Here is a 21,724-nt window from a genome sequence, read left to right on the forward strand (position 1 = left end):
AGAGTCGAATCGAATCGTCAGTCTCTCGAATGGGCGACTCATCTGGGGTAACTTAATATCCCCTTTTGAAAATCTAATGCACTGGTGTAATTTTTTTCTCCATTTTTACCTCTCGTATGGCTGCAAACCAGCAGGTAAACATATTTCTGCTGCGCCTTGAGTATGTCCGTCTGACTCATTTTTTTTACATCTTTCGAATCCTCTAGAAGCTATTCCCACCGTGAATCGAAAAATATCATACAAACTTTTCTTCACTCACTAAAGTGTAATCCATACAATCGTATAGGTCCAAACGACGCTCGAGTTTCTTCCCATTAAGCATCATGGGCTCCCCTACTACTCGTACATTTCGCGAACAGGAACACAGATTCATTAACTGCAAATGTAACTTTGTAATCCTATATACTTATATAGGATACAAAGTTATTTTATGTAGTTGGTGTATCTAGATAACCTGAAAGAAATTGCAAAATATTATAGTTTTTCCGTGAGTTATATACTAAACACTAATTGTATTCTCAATCTTAACCTTCTATGTCTGCTAGAAGTGCCTTAACATTTTGATGATCGGTCAGTCAGTGAGTGACAAAATTACGAACTTTGACTACTTGTAATTCTTAAACTACTGGTTCAAATTAAATGAAATTGGTAATACACCGTGTCAATACAATGCTTGCTTGGCTCCTGAAAATTCAGGCTTCTAGCTTCATATGCAACGAAGTTACAGGGGGTCAAAAATGGGCCGAATTGCTTCGGGAAAAGTATGGTACGGCCGTGCCGCTTCTTTTGGCTCGACTTGGCGGAGGCACTGCCGTGCCTCCAGACAATTAAATTATGCTCGTGACTTAATGGATCTTGGAGAAGTGGTTTTTTCTACGAGTATGTTTTTTTATAAACTGGCTTTCCTGTTTCATTCTTCAAGTCCTTCCTAGTGTCACATACAGGGCCGGATCTAAGGGAGGGCAACCGGGGCGGCCGCCCCGGGGCCTCCACAAAAGAGGGGCCCCCACAGTAGAGACGTCGGATTTTTTTTTAATTCCGACTAGTAAACACTAGTAAAAATATATATGTGGGATCGTAGAAATGAGAGGTCGATGGTGATATTTAATTCTTATTTTATTTCTCAGAGCTCATGTCAAAATACACGTACATCGTTTTAAACTCTCTCCAACTGACTTCCTTCTTTAGTGTTGCTACTTTTACTCAATCAAACTACGTCAGAGTTTTTATATAAAAATAAAAAATAAAACGAAAATCTAACCATGTAGGTATTATCCCACATATATATATATATATATATATATATATATATATATATATATATATATCTTTTCCTTCGATATTTTTTCGCTGTTTTACCTTTATCTACAGTACTTTGTACAAACATGAATACTAGAAGAATCTACCTGCGTTTCACAATAAAATATTTATTGAAAAACTCAACTGAAAAAATTGTTCATTTTATTCGGAAAATAATTTGGGGCCAGGGAGCCTCCACTCCTTTGTTGCCCCAAGGCCTCTAGACCTCTAAATCCGGCCCTGGTCACATACCTACTTTTTTAATGTTAAGTAGTAGGTAAACGAGCGTGCAGTCCAGATGGAGTCCAGACAGACTGCAAGCCCGTTGGTATCATGCATACATGATAAGTTGCTACTGCCCCTTATAGACATCTGTAACGAATCCTCTTAAAAAATGATATGATTATATTCCTAACTGAGGGCGACCACAGAGGCATTGCTACCACTTACCAGGACTAAGAACGTCTCAGAAAAGTACGGTTCCTTTACCATACCGAAACCAAAAGAGCGCTTAACAGTTATTAAAATTTATAAAGTAACTAGCTGACCCGGCAAACGTTGTGTTGCCATATAAATAAAAAAATGTTACGGGTGAACAACCCTTATCACTTAGGGATATGAAAATAGATAGTAGCCGATTCTCAGACCTACTGAAATGCATATAAAATTTGATGAAAATCGGTAAAGCCGTTTCCGAGGAGTAACTAACATTGTGACATGAGGATCTTATATATAAGATTTCCGATTTTAAACCTAATCCAATAAACAGACCGACTGGGAGACCATCCGAAGTTCAACGCAAGTGCGTTACGTGGTTTTATTATAGAGAAAATGTTTATATTTAGTCCTGAAGGTTAAGTTAGTTCTTCTGTGGTCTCAAATATGACAATATCAGGAAGTATAATTCTACTAGGTGACCCAGCAAATGTTGTGTTGCCATATAAATAAAAAATGTAAATGTGTGAACAACCTTTATCACTTAGAGGTAAAATAGATAGTAAGTTTTTTATGCACACTTCAAAACTCTTTTAACACTCAAAACCTCTTGATTTAATATTTGATTCAGCACCGTGTGTTCGAAAATAACTTAATGATAACAATTTTTTTTTCAATTCGATCGCAGCGCCAACTGTTGGGAACAACTATCATTAAAATAGATTATTATTTAATATTTGAAACTGAGATGGTAGCGAAGTCTGTCGAATCCAATGTGAAACATTCCAAAATCAACAACTACTTACGAATTAAAAATTAATTAAAAAAAACTTTTTCCCACGGACGAAATTGTGAATCTATACCATTCTCAAGTCCCTTTGAACACACACAACAAATTTCATCAAAATCAGTCCAGGCGTTTAGGAGGAGTTCAGTGACATACACACGCACATAAGAAATATATATATATAAAGATTTGGATTATCACTTGCCATCACGTGAACTGTAGTGTCCAGAGTATCAACATTACTTTATATTATATACTTACACTCATAAACAATATGTAAACAATAAAAATATGCATAAACCTATCGGATAGCAAACCATTGTAAGACAATACAAGGTAATTGCTTTGCATTATGCACACGAATGCATTTCCATTATTAATCATGGCTCTATTCTACGTCAATGTAAATGAATGAGCAGTAATTATAGACGAACGCATCTCATAAGTATCAGAATATGTAATGTTTTTATTATTATTAAAATGTAGGTTATGTTGGTTAGGCTACAGCCAGTGAAAGGCCTTGTTTTTTTGTTAACGATTGGGTCAGTTTCGGTGGCCATCCTCGATGCTGCGTCGAGGACTTTCGGGATCTTCAAAAGAATGCAGCCAGACTCCTATTGGCACGTTGCCTCATTATGCTTCGTCTATGTGAGCATGACGCTCGTCACACCGTCTGTTATACACAACGTTATGTGACCGTCCTTCCCGAGGCCGGGCCGTTCGAACTCCCACTCTTGCCGTCCGCAACTCCGGAAGCCCCCTAGTCGCCTCTTACGACAGGCAAGAGATACCATAGCCCTATTTTGGTGCCGGAACTACACGGACAGCCACTCAAAGAGCTAACTGAAAGAGCTGACTGAACATGAACAACATTATCTTTCGTGCGTATGTATATATGTATGTCTCATCCTCATATTTCGACACGCCCTGCAGCTCAAAGTTCTTGAAGGATGTTAACATATATGGTGTCGTTCCATTTGCCTAAATTATTGAAATGATATTATAATTTCATAATAAGTCACTTGTAGGTTTGTATATTTCTTTCTGTCCCTCTGGCTCCGGGACCAGAATAGGGCCACGGTATCCCCTGCCTGTCGTAAGAGGCGACTTAAAGAGGGCTTCCGTGTTTATTACAATATACTTTCCTAACAATTAAAGGGATTTTTATATTTAGATTTGCACGAATGCTCCTAAATAATCTCTCAAAAATTTAAATGGCAGTAGTGATTATAGGTAGTGATATTTTTTTCGGAACTATTGTTTATGCAGACGGCGTTTTTCTTAATCGTTTTTTATTATACATATTACTTATTATTTCTTACTATTGTATAAGAAACAACTAGGCTTTACCCCGCCAAGTTTCTTGCGTGATCTCATTTGAGTACGTGTTTATGGTGGTCTAGTGGTAGATTAAATACATAGTAACTAACAATTTGTAAGGAAACAAAAATATTTCATTTCGTTCCCTGAAACTATTATTGTTATTACTCTTGACTGCCGTCATCGGTAGCGGTTTTTTACAGATTATCGCGTGAAAACCATCTGTTTCGTTTTGTGCAGATATCTCTGACGCAATGCAGGGTAATCCCAACATACAGAAAGAGTTATTTGACTATTTCATATGTTCGACAGACATCAGTTCAAAAAACAACAACAACACTTTAAATATTGTATTATCATCGGTAGTTCCACTCTAGAGGGATCACCACCATACCTATTATACCACCCATAGAAAGGTTTGGTAAGAAGGACACTTAGGTATACAGTGTTCCAGCGACCCCGGGAAGGACGGCGACATGTGTGGCCGCATGCCGTTGTACACACCAGAGGATGTGGCGAGCTTATGCTCACCTGGGAGGAGCCCGATGGGGCAATCGCCCTTAGAGGACTCCGGTTGCGTTCCCTGGAGATCCCGGAGTCTTCAACGCAGCGGCGAGGATAGCCACCGGGGGGGTTTTAGTGCAGGTATACAGTGTTCCAACTCAGTTCTCTGGGATGCAACGTATCTTTAGACGATGTCAGATATGAATCTAATCCTATCTAAGGTTGATTATAGATATCCATGGGCGGCAGTTGCCTGATGGTGAGCATCAGTTGGATTACAAGCTTGTGTGCTCCTTCAACATTATAAAGTGCACACTGAAAAATTATATACATAGAATTTTAGATATTTTACTTTTTTAATACTTCTATTTAATAAACAGCAATATAAGTATGATCGGAGATTTTGAAAAATGTTCAATAGTTTCTACAATAACAATAAACAAAGTACCTAGAGGTCGGAACGTTTAGCCCAGCTTTACAATTAAATTTAAATTACGATTAGAGTAGTGAAGGTCATATTTCATACTAGTTTTTGCCCGCGGCTTAGCCTGCGTTTAAAAGAAAATAATATGACATACTAACACATAAAACTGAAAATTCGTACCTTTATTGGAATTACAGTGGCGCCATCTGGCGAAAATTGGTCGTACCAACTCTGAAACCTTCGTGGGCTCATGGACAACAACTTTGCTAAAGATCATCATTTAATCAAATGCATAGTTTACGATTCAATCCATACTAACCTCGATTAAAATAATCGATTTTTTTGGTCCAATAGATCGATTCTCCGATTAATCGATCTTAGATCGCCATCCCTAGTTCCCGTGGGATTTCTGGGATAAAAACTATCCTATATATTCTCGGGTCTCAGACTATCTTTGTACAAAATTTCATTAAAATCGGTTCAGTGGTTTAGGCGTGAAGAAGAGACAAACAGACAGACAGACAGAGTTACTTTCGGATTTATAATATTAGTAAGGAGTAAGTATTCTGATTTAGTCCCAAGAGAGTAAACTCAGTGAAACTATAAAATGTGTACATTGCTAATTTAGCTGATCGCTGATAAATAAGGTTTATTTTCAAATCTAAAACAATTTATTTAATTCATAAGTGCCAGGGACTAATGTTTTATGAGAAAGTAGTGGTGCCCGCGGCTTCGCCCGCATTTTAAATAAACAATATGACATATCATAAGATCATCTCTTGATCAAATGCATAGTTTCCGATTCTATAACTACTTACGAATTAAAAATTAATTTAAAAAACCTGTTTCCCAGGGCTTAAATTGTGAATCTAAACCATTATCAAGTCCCCTTGAACACACACAACAAATTTCATCAAAATCAGTCCAGTCGTTTAGGAGGAGTTCAGTGACATACACACGCACATAAGAAATATATATATAAAGAGATATGTGGTAACGATTTGTGCATACAGCATAGCGCCATCATTTAAGAAACTCGTGCAATGCTACAACGTTGAAGACAGGGAGGGGTGACCGATAGTTCAGCTGAATTTCATGTCTTCCGAAGAGCACTTTATCGTGCATAATGATCATTATTTTGAATAAGATCTATAAAGGGCTTTAGACTGACAAATCTCATATAGTTGTAAATATGCTTAATTAATTGGTTAAGATAAATTGTTAATAATAAGATAAATTGGTTAGGTAAGCCATATCCGAGTACGTATAGGAGCTCGATAATATCCATTGCCGACTAAACTAAATGTTCCTCCACCAGTCCACAATGAAGAAACTTGGTAAAGTGCTACAGGCAGGCTGTGCTTCGGGGAAAGACCCATACATGGCAATGGAATATTAAGAGGGATTGCAGCCAACCAATTATACAATATTCATAACATCCTATATTTAAGATACTGCCACTAATACAGACGCTTTATAAATTGGCTGACTTAGGTTCAGCAAAAAAAAAATTGGGGTTCTATTTTTATTTTTTTACTAGCTGACCCAGCAAACGTTGTATTGCCATATAAATAAAAAAAAATTAGGGTTGTACTACCCCTAACATTTAGGGGAATGAAAAATAGATGTTGGCCGATTCTCATAGATACCGGATAAGCACAAAAAATTTCATCAAAATCGGTCAAGCCGTTTCGGAGGAGTATGGCAACGAAAACTGTGACACGAGAATTTTATATATTAGATTATTATTTTATCCAAAATCAAATTCAAATTTGGTTTATTCAAAATTGATTCATATTGATTTCTTTTTTCGAACATTAACCAAATACTACTACTACGCTTTGGAAAGTGGTTTATTATGGAGAGGAAGTGGCGAAAGAAACTCCGTATGTGCGCAATTTAAAATCTTTTAAAAGTATGGACATACTCGTTTTATACAATGTTATGAGATTAATTGCTTAATAGTATGTTTGTACGGTATTATGCGAAAAAGTCCCACTTTAAATTAATAATAAATATATTGTCTTGTCTATAAAGAAGCGATAAAGAATTTAATGACTTTAATCAAGTAAATTACTTAGTATAAGAATCCAAAAAATGTTTATTTGTAAATTATCATCCGAATGCGTCTACTTTACGCTTTTTCGTAGATGACGTCTTTATTACAACCATAACTTTAAAAGTATTGGGTATGAAAGCCGACCTCAAGTTATTGTTATTATAGGGTTGGCGATCTAAGATCGATTAATCAAAGAATCGATCTTATGGGCCAAAAATCGATTGTTTTAATCGATTCGAATGAATCGATTTTTCAACTATCAAAAATCGATCTTTTCGAAGTTGGTTTCGACATTTTTTGCTGACCTTTTTTCATTATCTTCGCCCTTTTAATCTGAAAAGATCGAAGATCGATTTTTCGAGAATCGATTCTTTGGGCCTCGATTTTATTGTGAATCAATTTATTGCACTTCGATTCGAATCGATTCAAGAATCTGTCTTTTTCTGAAAGAGTCGCCATCCCTAATATTAAAACTGCTTTCCGTGTCCCATTTCGAATGACCTTAAAACATCAACGTCATCGTTAAAGTGGAGGGCTCTTGAAAGAACTTACTTCGTATTGAAATCGTGGAAAACTCGTAAGCCGCTGTTGACCCGACTTAAGCGGAAAGTGCTTGTATTTAATTTTTAATTCACTTTAAACATGTTTTCTTTACCCGTACAAGTACCGGCCTTTGAATTGACCTTTCACCCGCCGCCGCCCAAAATGAAATATGACTTAGATAAATAAAACCGGACAGTCGCGGTAAATCTGCTATTTTGAGTTTATTTTTGGGACAAATTTAAATATTTTTGCTACTTTTAAAAATACACTTGTATTACAATATATAAATTTTGTGTTTATTCCTTTAAATTTGGCACAGAACAGGATAGTAAAACGTTTAAATCTTACCATGAAGACATTTTAGGGTTCCTTATCCAAAGGATAAAATCGAAACCATATTGCTAAGCCTCCGCCGTCTGTCCATCTGTCTGTCTGTCACGGGGCTCTACCTCCTGAACCATAACTGATAGAAACTTGATTTTTTTATAGACTATGTATAACGGCCGCCATTACAACAAATACTAAAAATAAAAAAAGTTGAAACCAAATAGGAGTCGCCGTACAAGAAACAGTTATTTTTCGCTTTATCTTCAATTTTCACAATGCATTTACTTCAAATAAACAATAACAAATAGTAACTAATTTTGGAACCTCCATGTGCGTGTTCGAGTTGCGCTTGGCCAATTTGAAACAATCCTATGCCCCACAGATGGACAACTCTCCACAACTCATGCGTAATAATAACAATTTAATTATTTAATTACATCTATATTTAGGTTTACTCGTATAGGTACTATGTACTTATCACGAACATTGTATTCCGGCCAAACTTGTTGCAAGGCCATGTCCAACCGCTAATAATTGCTCTTAGCCAGCTAACGAGCGAAGTTCGCCTGATCCAGACATTCGGTTTTTCTTTTGAGATTGTTTGTCATTAATCAGAAGGCAGGTAAAAGTTCCTGACATTAAGTACTTACGCAAAGAAACGATAGGAAAGCCTAGTAAGATTTGACTCATTTTTCTTGTAAATGTCACTAAAGTGAAAAGTATTAATATTTTACCTTATTCGATTACGACGGACGAGTTATGTTTTTCGGTTTTGTTTTATTGTTTTAGATTTAAAGTCTAATATATTGTTAGACTTTTCCTGGTATAGCGAGTGATACTTCGAATATTAAAATCTCCAAAAAATAAAAATAGTGTATTTTATTTTATATTTTCGACACGGAATATGTAACCTAATTGCTGGTATTTTATATGCAGACAAGATTTTTTAAATTATCTGTTTTATCATTCATAATCAATTACAATTACTACCCCACGAATAAAAAATAATAAGTATCTATTAATAAAGCAGTATCTTACATAATAAAAAAGTTTGTCTGACAACCCTGTTCCCTCAGCTCTGGGGCGGTAATTAGAAGTTTAGATCTTGCCAATCGAGAATCAATCAAAGCTCTGAACCTGCCATGAACCTGCACTTCCGGCTTTGATACAGCCAGCCCTAATGACATCATAATTATATTAATCTCGGTGGCAGGCAGAAGCGGATAACTTAATTTTATGGCTGAAATAATGATCTACTTTACATTTTGTTGACAAGAAGCATAGACAAGACTAATTAGGCTGAGTAGTTAGGCTGAGTAGGCGTAATTACCACAGGTCACCGAACACCGCTTAAAAAAATTAAAACTAGGAATAAAAAACGCGCCAATTTTGATTAACTTATTATGAAAGTGCAATCTTAGTTATTATTTATCTTGTCAGTATAATACTTAAACAGTAAAATTTACAATAAAGAATAATTGGGAAAAGAGATAAGAAAAGTTCATGCTTATTTATATCAAAGTTTAAGTAGTGGAATTTCCGATTTAATTATCTCATCGATATGTCACATGTATTAATTGAACTAAAGAGACACAAAAAAATACTTCATTTAAAATCATATGTGCATTACACATCTTATACATATACTATACACCCCATTTATATTTAAATTATACGGTGATTGAAAGTGTTATATAAATACATCCATAGACATTGTATAGATTGCATAGAACTATTACAATGTTGTTTTTTTTACAACGCTTTTATTAGCTTGGGTTGTATCGGTATGTATGTATGTATGTAACGGAATCTTTCAACTCGATTATTACCCACTTTGAATGGTCTGATTAATTTAATTTTTTTAAAAACCGATGACAATACACGATTTTAATAATATTATCCCATTCTCCTCATCAGGATCGTCAGGAATCAGGATTAACGAATGTCCTTGTGCGATTTTAGCGTGGTTTTATAGTTTTTAAACTTCGATCACTAATAAGAACTAGATACACAATCCCATACAAAAATGAACTTAAAAAGTGGCGTCAAATTGACGCTAAAAACAAAGAAAAAAAAAATTGACGACCGTGGTTTGTCACTTGGACAAGGAATTAGTGGAGACGAACTGTCATTACTTTTAATATTTTTATTAGGTCGAAGTAATTAATTTTAATGAACATAATAATAATTTATCAATGAAAGTAAGTAATATGCAGTCACAATTTATTATAATAAAAATATAATAAGTTTAAAATTAAAATATAACCAAATACAAGTAATTTAATTAAAAAATCAACAAGCTGTTTACGCCGTTATCCAACGAAATATATTGCCCACGACTAAATAAATATGTAGTAAACCAACATTTATTTCAATTATTTTTACCTGACTGCCAAGGAAGGGTTATGTTTTTCGCGCGTATCTTGTATGTCTTTATTTATTTGATCGGATCTAACAAACGGCTAGATGAATGTCGACAATTAAGGTGTCATTATATTCGTCTCAATGACCCGAGTGTCCTTAGATAGGTGTTAGAAAAAAAAAATCAAGATGGCGGATTTTTGGCGCGAAATAGTAATATTTCAAAAAAAGTTAACCGAACCTATCGAGTATGATATCAAATGAAAGGAAATTAAACGGAGATTATAAAAACATATAATTTGTATATATATATAAAATAGCAAGGTGACTGACTGACTGACTAAATGATTTTTTCATTTTTTAGAAATCAACGTACAGCCAAAACCGCTTAATTTAGAGTTCTGAAATTTTGCACATGGGTTCGCTATATAGCGTAAATAAGTACTAAGAAAGGCCTTTTGGAAATTCTACCCCTAAGAGGGTAAAACAGGGGATGAGAGTTTTTTTCAAATCCTTTAATTTTGAAGCAACTACTGTAAAATTTAGTATTTGGCTTTCTGGATAGAGGAACAAAGACACACCTATTTATCCCTTTCCGAAAAATCAACCCCATAGAGGGCAAAATAAGGGTTAAAAGTTAATTTGAACAACCGTCAATTTTGACGCAAACACTATGAAATTTTGTATCTGGCTTGTTGGATAAAAATAATGAAATTCTACCCCTAACGATATAAAATAATTACTAGAACTTTGAATTACTGAAGTTAGATATTCTATAAATCGTAAATGGTGGATGTTTTTCCGAAATAGTAACACGTTTTAAAAAAAGTTAACCAAAACTATGGAGTGGGGTATCAAAATAAAGGAAATTAAAAGGTGATTACACACATATTATATGATATATACATGTGTATAACACATCGAGGTGACTGTCTGACTAAATGCGTAAGTTGCTGCGCCAGACACCAACGTAAAGGGAAACCGCGGATCTTTAGTGTGCTGGAATTTTACACATAGGTTCTTTATATAGCGTAAATGAGCCCTACGAAGATAAAATAGGATAATATTGTTTGAACATCTTATGTTTTTGAAGCAGATACCTATTATAAAACTTTTTTTTGGCTTTCTTGCTAAAAAATGATGAAACGCCTATTTCACTTTTTTTGAAAATTCTACTTCAGCCTTTATAGTGCAGTCGGGTTTTTGATTATTTTAATTAAATTACTTGCTTACTTTGTAGTGACAGAAATCCGTTGTATATTTCTTCTTAAATTTAGAGTTTTTTCCAACACCTATCTAAGGACATTTGGATATTTGAGACGAATATAATGACACCTTAACTGTCGAAATTCACCCAGCCGTATGTTAGATCCGAGGGAATAAAATGCAGTGCAGCTAAAGTCCGCTTATAAAGATACATACAAGATACGTGCAAAAAACATAACCCTTCCTTGGCAGTCGAGTAAAAATAAAAATATGGAATCAACAGGATGCCATTAATTCCCTTGAATAAAGTGAGTTTATTGGAAAACAGTCTTTTCGATGGATTTTTATTTTTTTTCCGTATCTTTTTTGGCTATGTTAAGCAATCTTATTTTAGTGTATCTTTAGACAATATACTTTATTATAATAATTCTATGACTATTGTCGCGGCAGTTGGATGAAAAGACATCATAAAATATATTAAATAATAATTTACTTAATAATTTAATTTCACTCATTTACTATTTACTCATTGCCTATGTTTAATTATTATACAAAACAAATATTTTTATATAACAAAAAAAAGAAAAAAAAAATTAAATTAAAGAAAAAAATATAAAACAATAGCGTCTCCATTGAAGTTAGAACAGAGTCACCATGTAACCCGAACAAATCAAGTGGGCTTGCAATAGTAAGAATTGTACGTTTAGTAACAGACTTTACAATTTAAATGGTTTATACATTCTGTTGATTTTTGTTGATAATTTTTAAAACTTAAAAATAAATTATTTACGAACGAAATAGCAGTATTTATAATTGAGTGATAGCAATTACCTACTTATAATAATAATACTTACCGAAAATACGATATTCCATCATTTGTTAGCGTACTAGACGTGTGATTTTTGCGGTTTTGAACGAGCACTGAGGCATGTTTATTCTCCGAACGTTCAAACACTACTAACCTAAAAGCGCACCCAAATGTCTATTTGGGTGCTCTTTTCGTCGCGCCATTTTTTTGTCGCTGATTGTGTATCTAGTTCTTATTAGTGATCGAAGTTTTTAAACTATAATTATTTTGTGACATATATGATTTCTATAGATATAAATGCATCATAACACTAACTTGTCTATGGGCGTAAAAAAATTATAGAAATAAGGCCAAAAGCATAAATGGCGGGAAAAGTAGTTCAGCGCACAGCTCCTGGGGGGCTCCACCACCTACCATCTCTTAAAACAATATTATTTTAATCATATTTTTACTTTTTGCAGGAAATTAAACTTTTTAAGCAAAATATGATAATTTCAGTTGGTTTTATACAATGGATCAGCGAAAATATAATAAGGGTTTAAGTTTGTTCAACTGTGTATGACGGAGTATTTTACTGTTTTAAGAAGGAAATAAAACTTTCCTGAACTATGATGGTTTTTAAGAGATAGTGGTAGGCCCCGGTATTATTACGTTGTTTTCTTTAGCCCGGTTCTATCTAAACGTATATATCATTGGTTGATTGAAACGGTACGTGCCTGTACAGAACTATAAGTTATCCCCTTTCAGTGTACTAATTGGCAGCTCGGTATACACTTGTAGGTTGTATAACAATATTTACTAACAAACTAGTACGTATTAAAAAAATGGACAGGTTTTCCACGAATATAGGGGTCATAAGTAGTAAAGATAAATAGAATTGATAATGAATACAATAGATAAATAATACCTATGACTCATATGAGTTGGATAGTCAATATGATGGCCCTTTTGACTTGACGATCGCAATCGCAACTGTTTTAAACCAACTAAACTATTTATCATAAGTATTGGAATGATATATTTTACGTTTGTTTTCAATGTTATCGTGACCCTAATGAGTCTGACTCTTCGCAGAAAAAAATAACGAGTGACTGTGATAAGCGCGTAAAAATAGTTAAAAATGAAAATAATATTGAATACACATACAGTTTTTAATGTTCATAACAAATTTGAATGTGTCATGATATGATAAGTAAAAAGAATGAATTTTGAATAAAGTATATTTGTTAAGTGGGTTGAACGTCTCATTATTACGCTTTTATTAGCTTGACTTGTACCTATCTAGTATGTATGTAACGCAATCTTTGAACTCAATTTTACCCACTTTGAACGGTCAGTTTCATTCAAAATTTTGAATAATTATTAAGAACCGATGACAATATACGATTTTAATAATTTTGTCCCACTTTCCTTATTAGGATCATCAGGATTACCGATTTTCGAGGGGGTACGAGGTAGGTGGCGCCGCGGCTATGTAGTGCGGATTAAATCATAACTAGCCAAGTGATGCTGTTATCAATCTACAAAATTCACTACCGATTCACCACAGCCACACCTATTTCTGTCTATAACTGCAGTGTTAAGCGCTGCTGTGTTCTGGTTTGAAGAGTTTTTTTTTATAATATAGGAGTAGCAGACGAGCTTGCAGTCCACCTGATGGTAAGTGGCTACTGCCGCCCATGGACATCTATAATCAACCCCAGATAGGATTAGATATTCCTACCTAAGGTCTGCCACAGGTGCGCCGCTACCCCTGAGGACTAAGCTGGAACGCCCCGAAAAAGTATGTCTCCCTTACCACACCCTTCAAAACGGAACACAGCAGCGCCTAACACTACTGTTATTAGGCAGAAATAGGTGTGGCGGTGGTGCTGCCGGAGTCGAACCATAAAGAGTTCTACCACCTTCTTGTGGGTGTGTTAAAGGAGACACTTTTCCGAGGCGTTCCTGCTTAGTCCTTAGGGATAGCGGCTCGTCTGTGGCCAACTTTAAGTAGGAATCTAATTGTACGTGGGGTTGATTACAGACGTCTATGGGCGACATCACTTACAATCAGGTGGAATGTATGAACGTTTGCTACTCCTATATTATATAGGTAAACAACAAAAACCTACACCTTTCAGCAATGAAGCTAATTCGACACGTGTACAACAGTGATGTGTGTCGTTGGAGAATCAATCAATGGCAGTGCCGGTCATTTCCGGGCATTTCGCTACACTAATGATGCGATTCCGTGACTACGGACCGTTGTATCAATGAATAAAACAAATATGGGTCACGTAAATTGTTTATTTACTGACTATATGTTATGTGTAAAATTAATAAATCTCTAGTTTTTTTTTACAAAAAGGTTGCTCTACATATGGCTAGGAAATAAAATCGAGTGACTGATAATCAACTCCCATCAGGAATTATAGTAAATCCTAAAAAACTTTTGCTTACCAAATTTTGAGTTTTGACATTTTTTATACGCAATAATTGTAAAATTTTAACTTTTGAAGGGCAAAATTGGTTAAGGTCAATTATTTCTAACGTGTGTTAGAAACTGCTACTGTTAACAAATCCTAATTCTTTACTTCACTATAAGATGACCTTAGTTGTACAACAAAACTAATTTTACCTTAACCGTATTTTACTGCATTTAATTTATGAAGCCGAATACTTCAAACTTTTAAAACTGTAATTAATACTTTTATAGCTACTATACGAAAGAGCCGTTTGATTTTTACAAATCCGTCTACGTACTTAGAGCCGCTAATAAAAATGAAAATCACTGATTTTCATCCTACTACTTAATACATATAGTGCCATATGTTATTTATTTCTCAGTTTTATCTTACTTACACTTACATCTTGATTGATTACCAAGATAATACCAATGGATCGCCGGCCAGCTCTGAGATCGGTTCCTTCGCGTCATTACATACGTATTAATTTATCGTTCGATTGACATCTCTTGTTACACTGCATGACTACACTAATGACTCGAATTTGGGCTATTGTACATCTTGATACGTGGTAATTGTCTAGGTCGCGTCTGTAGTCTGTGGTGTAATATGATTTTGATTTGTTTTTAATAGTTAAAAGACAAATCGGTCATTGCTTATTCGTACATTATAAAAAATATAATATCAACATTTTACCAGCTACTCGAATTCAATGTCTGATTTTAGTTTAGACTGTTATGTTTACTTAAATATATATTTTTGGTCCGTTATCACCGATTAAAAAAATCCTATTCAAACTTAAAATTAGACTTAGAAGTAGTAATGTTTAAAAAAAATTGGTAACTTTTATTATTTTGTTTGCTGACTATTCATCACCATACGAGTTGTTTGAGCTATTACTAATAAACCTCTCCGCATGAAAAGGGGTAATACCAGACACCTAATACATATGTTAACATTAAAAGTTCAAGTAAAGCGTACTTCTACCATAGATTAGTAAAGATTACTCATTCCTAACAAGAAAATGTACCCAGTTTTGAGAATTGAAATAGTTACGTAAAGAAATTTTGCCACGTCTCCATGCTAAAATGTCCCTAAAATATTTGAAATGATTATTTATTTATTATGCAAATAACGCAGTATTACTTATTTATTCGTAAATTTTCTGTAAAAATGGTTTTTATTTGTCAAGAATTCAAAAAAAAGAATTTACTAATAAGCCGTTTTTGGCTTCATTCAATTTCAAGGCGGCGAAGTATCTTTACTAATCTATGACTTCTACCAAGCATTTTAGAATTGGCCGTGAAGTTTTGGCCGTGATCCTAATGGGGTTTCCCATTTAGTTGCCCCCATTTAGCACATAGTGTTTCTACAAATTTCTCGTAAAGTCGTGACTAATATTGAGATGGAAGCATAAGCTAAAGCTGACTTACGCAATCCATCTTAGTCAACCAAACCGCTTACTTAAGAGTCGATAAAGTACATTTATCACGTAGCAACAATTGACCTCTAAAGCCCTAATGGGATAGAGCAGACCTATATCTGGAATAGTATTGAGGATCACGGGGCTATGCTATACCTCACTTACCCTTGTAATTTTAACAATTTACCTAATGTAAAAGAATGCAGTTGACAAAAATGTTGTACTTGAAGTAGTCGTATATGAAGTTAAAAGATTTAGAAGGGAAGAGTTAGAAGATACTGAAGTAGTAGGTAACTGAAATCTATCTATCTATCTACTCCTACACCTTTCAGAGCAAAATCTGCCATAATCAGACACAACATCTATCAAAATACCTTTTTTTTTTTGTTTTCGAGTGGGAAACCTTCAAAAGGTACCCGACGACGTGGGAGCGACGCCGGGTTATGTGGGATTTTTACCGCACTAAAACCCCCCCGGTGGCCGTCCTCAGCGCTTGGTGGAGATCTCCGGAATCTCCAATGGAAGACAACCGGAGTCCTCCGAGCGCGATGGCCCGGTCGGGCTCTGCCCTGGGGAGAGCACTTTACGCTCCTCCTTCACACCTGATGTTTACGACGGCATGCGGCCACACATGCCGCCGTTCTTCCCAGGGCTGCTCTCCGGACGGTTCGAGCTCCCACTCTTGCCGCCGGCAACCCCGGAAGCCCCCTTTTAGTCGCCTCTTACGACAGGCAGGGGATACCGTAGCCCTATTCTATACCCGGAACTACAGGGACAATTATCAAAATACCTACCAATTTCTCTAAATAATTAATCAATTTAAATAATTAATAAAAACTGTTTGTTTCAGGGGCGATACCTATGGTGACAGCGACGGTGTACTGCGCGCCCGCCCTGCTGCGCTACGCCGCCCTGGCCATTTACTGTTTGGGCAGCCTGATAGGATTATACAAAGTAAGTGGGTTCTAGAAAACCGACTTCTTTTAACGTAAGAAACTACATACTGGTATTGTTGGGTAAAAGTACCCCGTAAAGCATACGCTTTTAAAGCTTCCTTTGGCTCTAACATTTTAAAAAATTAGACGATAATGAGAACACAAGCAAAAGAATAAGATAGGCAGACTAAACCTAAAAACTACTGATTCTTATGTAAATTTCTCAAAAATAAGAAACAAATTCTTGAAAATAAAAAAGCTATTACGTCATTTACAATTCACACACATAATTACAACATAAACAATGAAAAAGGTTTCATTGCCTTTTATCCGCTGAGACTCGTTAATTCATTTGGGATTTTTTGAAAAAATAAGATTACAAAAGCACACTAGCCGCAATTCCAAGCAACGATGTCATTAAAATTCTGCTCATATTCACAGAATTATTTCAAAGCGACGCACTGTGCCGTATTAATTGGATGCGATTTTCCACAAAAACTTCATATTGCCATTGTTTGCGACATACTTGTGTAAATTACAAAAAAAGAGCCTTAAATGCTGTTTTTAATGTAGCTTTGCAAAAATAAAAGAATCTTCATACAAAAGATCGTCACGAAAATTAATTGCATTCTTCATAAAAACATTGTATCCTTTTAGAAAGATGTTTTCGCACGTAAGATTTTTTATCTGTAACTTATTTAATTAAAAGAAGCAAAAATAATACAAAACGATTGGTACGTATTGTATCGTGTCAAGATTATGAAAAAATCCTAAAAGAAAATAATATTTAAAAAAAAATCTTGGTAGACTAAACTGCTTTATTTTGTCGACTTTAGAAGTCGGTAGAACATCAAAATTTGATCATTCACTCATTGTTTTTCCGCAACTGCACCCAAAGAACTAAAACTTAAAACATACACACACATACAACGCACCGAACAGCACTATTTGAACGCCTAATACCAAGAAAATACTCAGTAGCTACGTAAATTCCCGCAAAACCATTAAAATTCCGAAGAGAAACTTGATCATTCTGTCAAAGCCTGCCTTGCAATTGACATGGTTTTCAAGAACAACTTCATATTCCGTCCCGGAGCAATGAATTTTTATTTGTGCCCGGGATATTACGTAGCAAGTTCGTAGCACTTTCGCATTACCAATTCTTAGTAGTCGAATACTTTCATTACTAACGTACTGAAAGAATGTTTGAAAATAATCTTGATATAACTTGATTCAAGTCGTCATTTTAAATAACAATCTATACAGAATCGAGTTTCATATTATATAACATACATAATAAATAGGTATGTTGATTACTCATCAATATGTGAAATGAGGAAAAACGAACAATATATGTTGTGCAATTAATCTTGGTATTATTGCAGTGAATCAAATAGCTGTATAATGTTGCTATAATTATTATAAGAAGAGTTAAATTATGCCTAAAACGAAAATAATACAATGTTATATTAGAATTATTTCCGATGATTAACTACGTATAAAATTTCTTTCTGTGAAACTGGACACATATTGTATTTTAGGACAAGTGGTAGAAACTTAAAAAAAAAAACAATCTAAATTTTAAGTTGAGATCACTTAAGCAAGTATTCCTAATTTAAATATTTTAAACGTCATAATCGTGTTGGTTGAAACGAATCGTCGAAACTACAAAGAATAGTGTTATTTTGCACGAATCCAAGACGTAGCAAAGAATGCTGGTAATAATAATAGATACGTTACAATCAATTATATTCGTAACACATACGCAGGCCCTAAGCATATTACGAGCTGAGCGTTATTGCTCCCCAGACAGAAATCTGACCGGTGTTATTATTTTCCAAGGCCTACGTACCGTAAATGATTAGGATTGATTGTTTGGCTTTGTTTATATATTCTTTATTTATTAATAATCACACTAATATCAACTTATTGTTTAAAAGTACTTACCCTTTAAGTATGTGTCGGGGGCAGGTCTAGGCGTTAAAAGCGGATGACGTAATACCAGATGCTGGCGGCACCTGCACCGGACGACATTCCTTATCGCCTTATGACCCATCTACCTGATTACTTTACCTGCTCTTCCTATAAAAAGGGTTGAAACACTTGATCAGTACGCATTTGGTTTGGATGCGTCTCGGTGCACGGATCGCTGTCTGTTTCAATAGACTGTCCTAGCCCTCGCTATGGTTATTTTGCTATATAGTAGACTTACTGACTATGATAACTAATTTTATTAAATTATGCGATGCCATATACTTGACCGACTGACTATGATAACTAATTTTATTATTACTGAATTACTGTTCCCCTTAATGTCCTAATCATCTTTTCCCTACATCAGAAGTGGGATGGACCTACGTGCCCACATGGTCATTGTGGCGACCAATGGTGACGTTTATTAGTTCGGGGCAATGGCGCGCACATGCGTTTGCTTATCTTCTTGGGGAGCCTTAGGAAGCCACGCCACGGTAAAGCCTTTGGATGCGTTGATTATGGCGGGACTGAACGCATGGAGCAGTGCAATTTAGGGTGGACCCTAGTGTAGTATGACAGTTTATTTCATACGGGCGACACGTTGCCATTTTGATACTTATAATCAGTTTGGTGGTCTATTGTTTCAATTTATTTCTATCTTGTAATTTCATAATGTTCACCTAATTTTTGAGTGTTCACAGGATAAGAAACTACTATAGCTGCTTCTTGGTGGTATTGTACGACACTGGACTTGTGTTGACCGCGAACGTACCGGAAGGTGGCCAAATAAGGCAGGATACTTTTTGACTCTGGTAAAACCAAGGCGGTGAGACTTTATTATTTAAATGTAATTGAAGTACTTGACGGTTTTTAAGAATTTGACCACCAGAAAGAATTTACTTAGTCTCTAAACGAATTTGCGGGTACATTCATTATTTCTTGTGAAAAAATTGTCGCATTAATGCAATTTTAATGGTCTACACGTTGCTCAATGGAGACACTGGTGTGTAAAGTCTCAATAGATGTGTTTGTTATATGGGTTCGGCGAAGATACGATACCGTAGCGTTCAGTGGCGCTCGCGTTTGAATCTAACGGTGTGTTGTATTGAGCAAGGTGATGGTGGTTTAGGTTAGAACATTAAAAATTTGGGTTTTAATGTCCTTGATGAGCTTCCAGAGATCTCTCATTTTTTTTCTATATACAAATAAGGGGCGATTGGAGCTAAGCTGACTAAATTCATTTAAAGTAATTACAATAATGACTTGAGAACTTGAGTAAACATGTTGATCGAATCTTACCAGAGGTTGTCGTGTAGCCGTAGTATGCGGTGGGCAGGCAGCTATGGCGGAGGTCTAGTTTCAGTGGAAACTATCTGTATTCATGCGAGTGGCTTTGCGTCAATGAAAAGTAACGGGAGGTTACTGGGCTATGCGTATCCATCGATCACACGTAGTGCTTAAGTGTCTCGAATGAATGAATTTGGTCTAAGGAATTATGTAGAAGGTATTAGTCAGCTAAGCTCTTGAGTTTATAAAAAAAAATCGTTGGAATTTATTTTACGCGTTTGAATTTAATATTAAAGGACTAATTCTATTGTTTAAATGGTGTTGTAGAAAATATGGAATCCTATAAAGATAAGGCGACCGATCGATTTTGTGTAAAATTTTGTGTAATAAGAAAAGTAGTAGTAATGTAAAAGAGGTCGAATTTGAGTACGGTTGTATTGTGCGTTGAGAGACTATGTGATTTGAAATAACCTATTCATCATTAGACTTTTAGTTTTAACGTCGCGAATAACCTTAATACGAGTTAATCAGGATTGGCCGAGCGGAAATTTTAATATTCGCTTGGTTTTTCTGCCTTGCAGGAACAGCACACGAGGTCGTTTGATTTGTCACGATGGCCATATCGCAGATGGCCAATAGGGAGTTGGTTGTAGTACGCTAAGAGATGGCACTAGCTGGAGACATCAAAAATGGTTTGTCGGTGATTACGTTTGAGTATAAGTCTGCTCGACCCTCTAGCGAAGGTGGACGTTATAGGAAACTAGCAACGATGACTAAAACTATACTTTCCTTTCAGCTCAGTCTTCTTCACACATTTCGAAAAAAAAAGTGATCTTTTTTTAGCTTTTTCCTTATTCTGCTCCGAAGCTGTATAACTGACTAATGTTGGTGTCCAGTGAACTTTTGCGTTTCTCCAAATCGGGTTCATAGTGAATATTTAACAATTATTGACCGTGTTCTAACATTTTAATTAAATATGTTTACAGATACCTACTGCAAGTGAGTGGTCGAAGAGCATGTGGTCCTTGTGTGCCCTACAACGCCACAATTTGGACCACCGTACCTTCATTTCTATTTTTTTTCCAACAAATTATTTCTTTTTTAAAAAAAGATGCAAATTTGCACACGTATGGAGTTTCTTGCGCCGCTTCTTCTCCATAGCGAAACCCCTTCCGAAGCGGTGGTAGTTTGTTGACTTTCAATAAGTATTCTAAGTATATGAATCAATTTTGAATAAATAAGATTTGAATTTGAAGGTTTGATAAAAGTAAAGCTAAAATAAACTAGTTTTGATTTAAAATGAAGAAAGAAATCTGACTAATTTTCAAGTACAAGGGTCCGTTTAAAGTCATAGTTACTTGATGGTGATCATTGTGTGTTGAAGTCCTTGACTTGGTAATGATAAGATTAGTTATCAATAATAATAACCCTCCCCTTTCTTTTTTCCAACAAACATAGTACCAATTTTTGTTAAAAAGCATCCAAATTCTCCGGCAGCGTCACATGTTCCTTAATATAATTTCATCCTGATAAAGAGGATTTATCCGTATTGGATGATATTCCGAAAATTAACTTGCCTAGTAAT

General features: G+C 35.2%; 1 protein-coding gene across 1 annotated transcript in view; it reads left to right on the forward strand.

Moving 5' to 3' along the window:
• The window catches only part of LOC140742325 (progestin and adipoQ receptor family member 4), a 132,934-nt gene that overhangs the window by 92,338 nt on the left and 18,872 nt on the right, over positions 1-21,724 (forward strand). Inside the window, exon 3 of the mRNA XM_073073227.1 lies at positions 16,794-16,897. Coding sequence (XP_072929328.1) covers positions 16,794-16,897 — 104 coding nt within the window. The remainder of the gene's footprint in view (positions 1-16,793; positions 16,898-21,724) is intronic.

The sequence above is a fragment of the Epargyreus clarus genome, unplaced genomic scaffold (assembly GCF_041222505.1).
Source record: "Epargyreus clarus isolate Ecla_fem2 unplaced genomic scaffold, WU_Ecla_fem_2.2 ptg000005l, whole genome shotgun sequence".
Classification (NCBI taxonomy): Eukaryota; Metazoa; Arthropoda; class Insecta; order Lepidoptera; family Hesperiidae; genus Epargyreus; species Epargyreus clarus.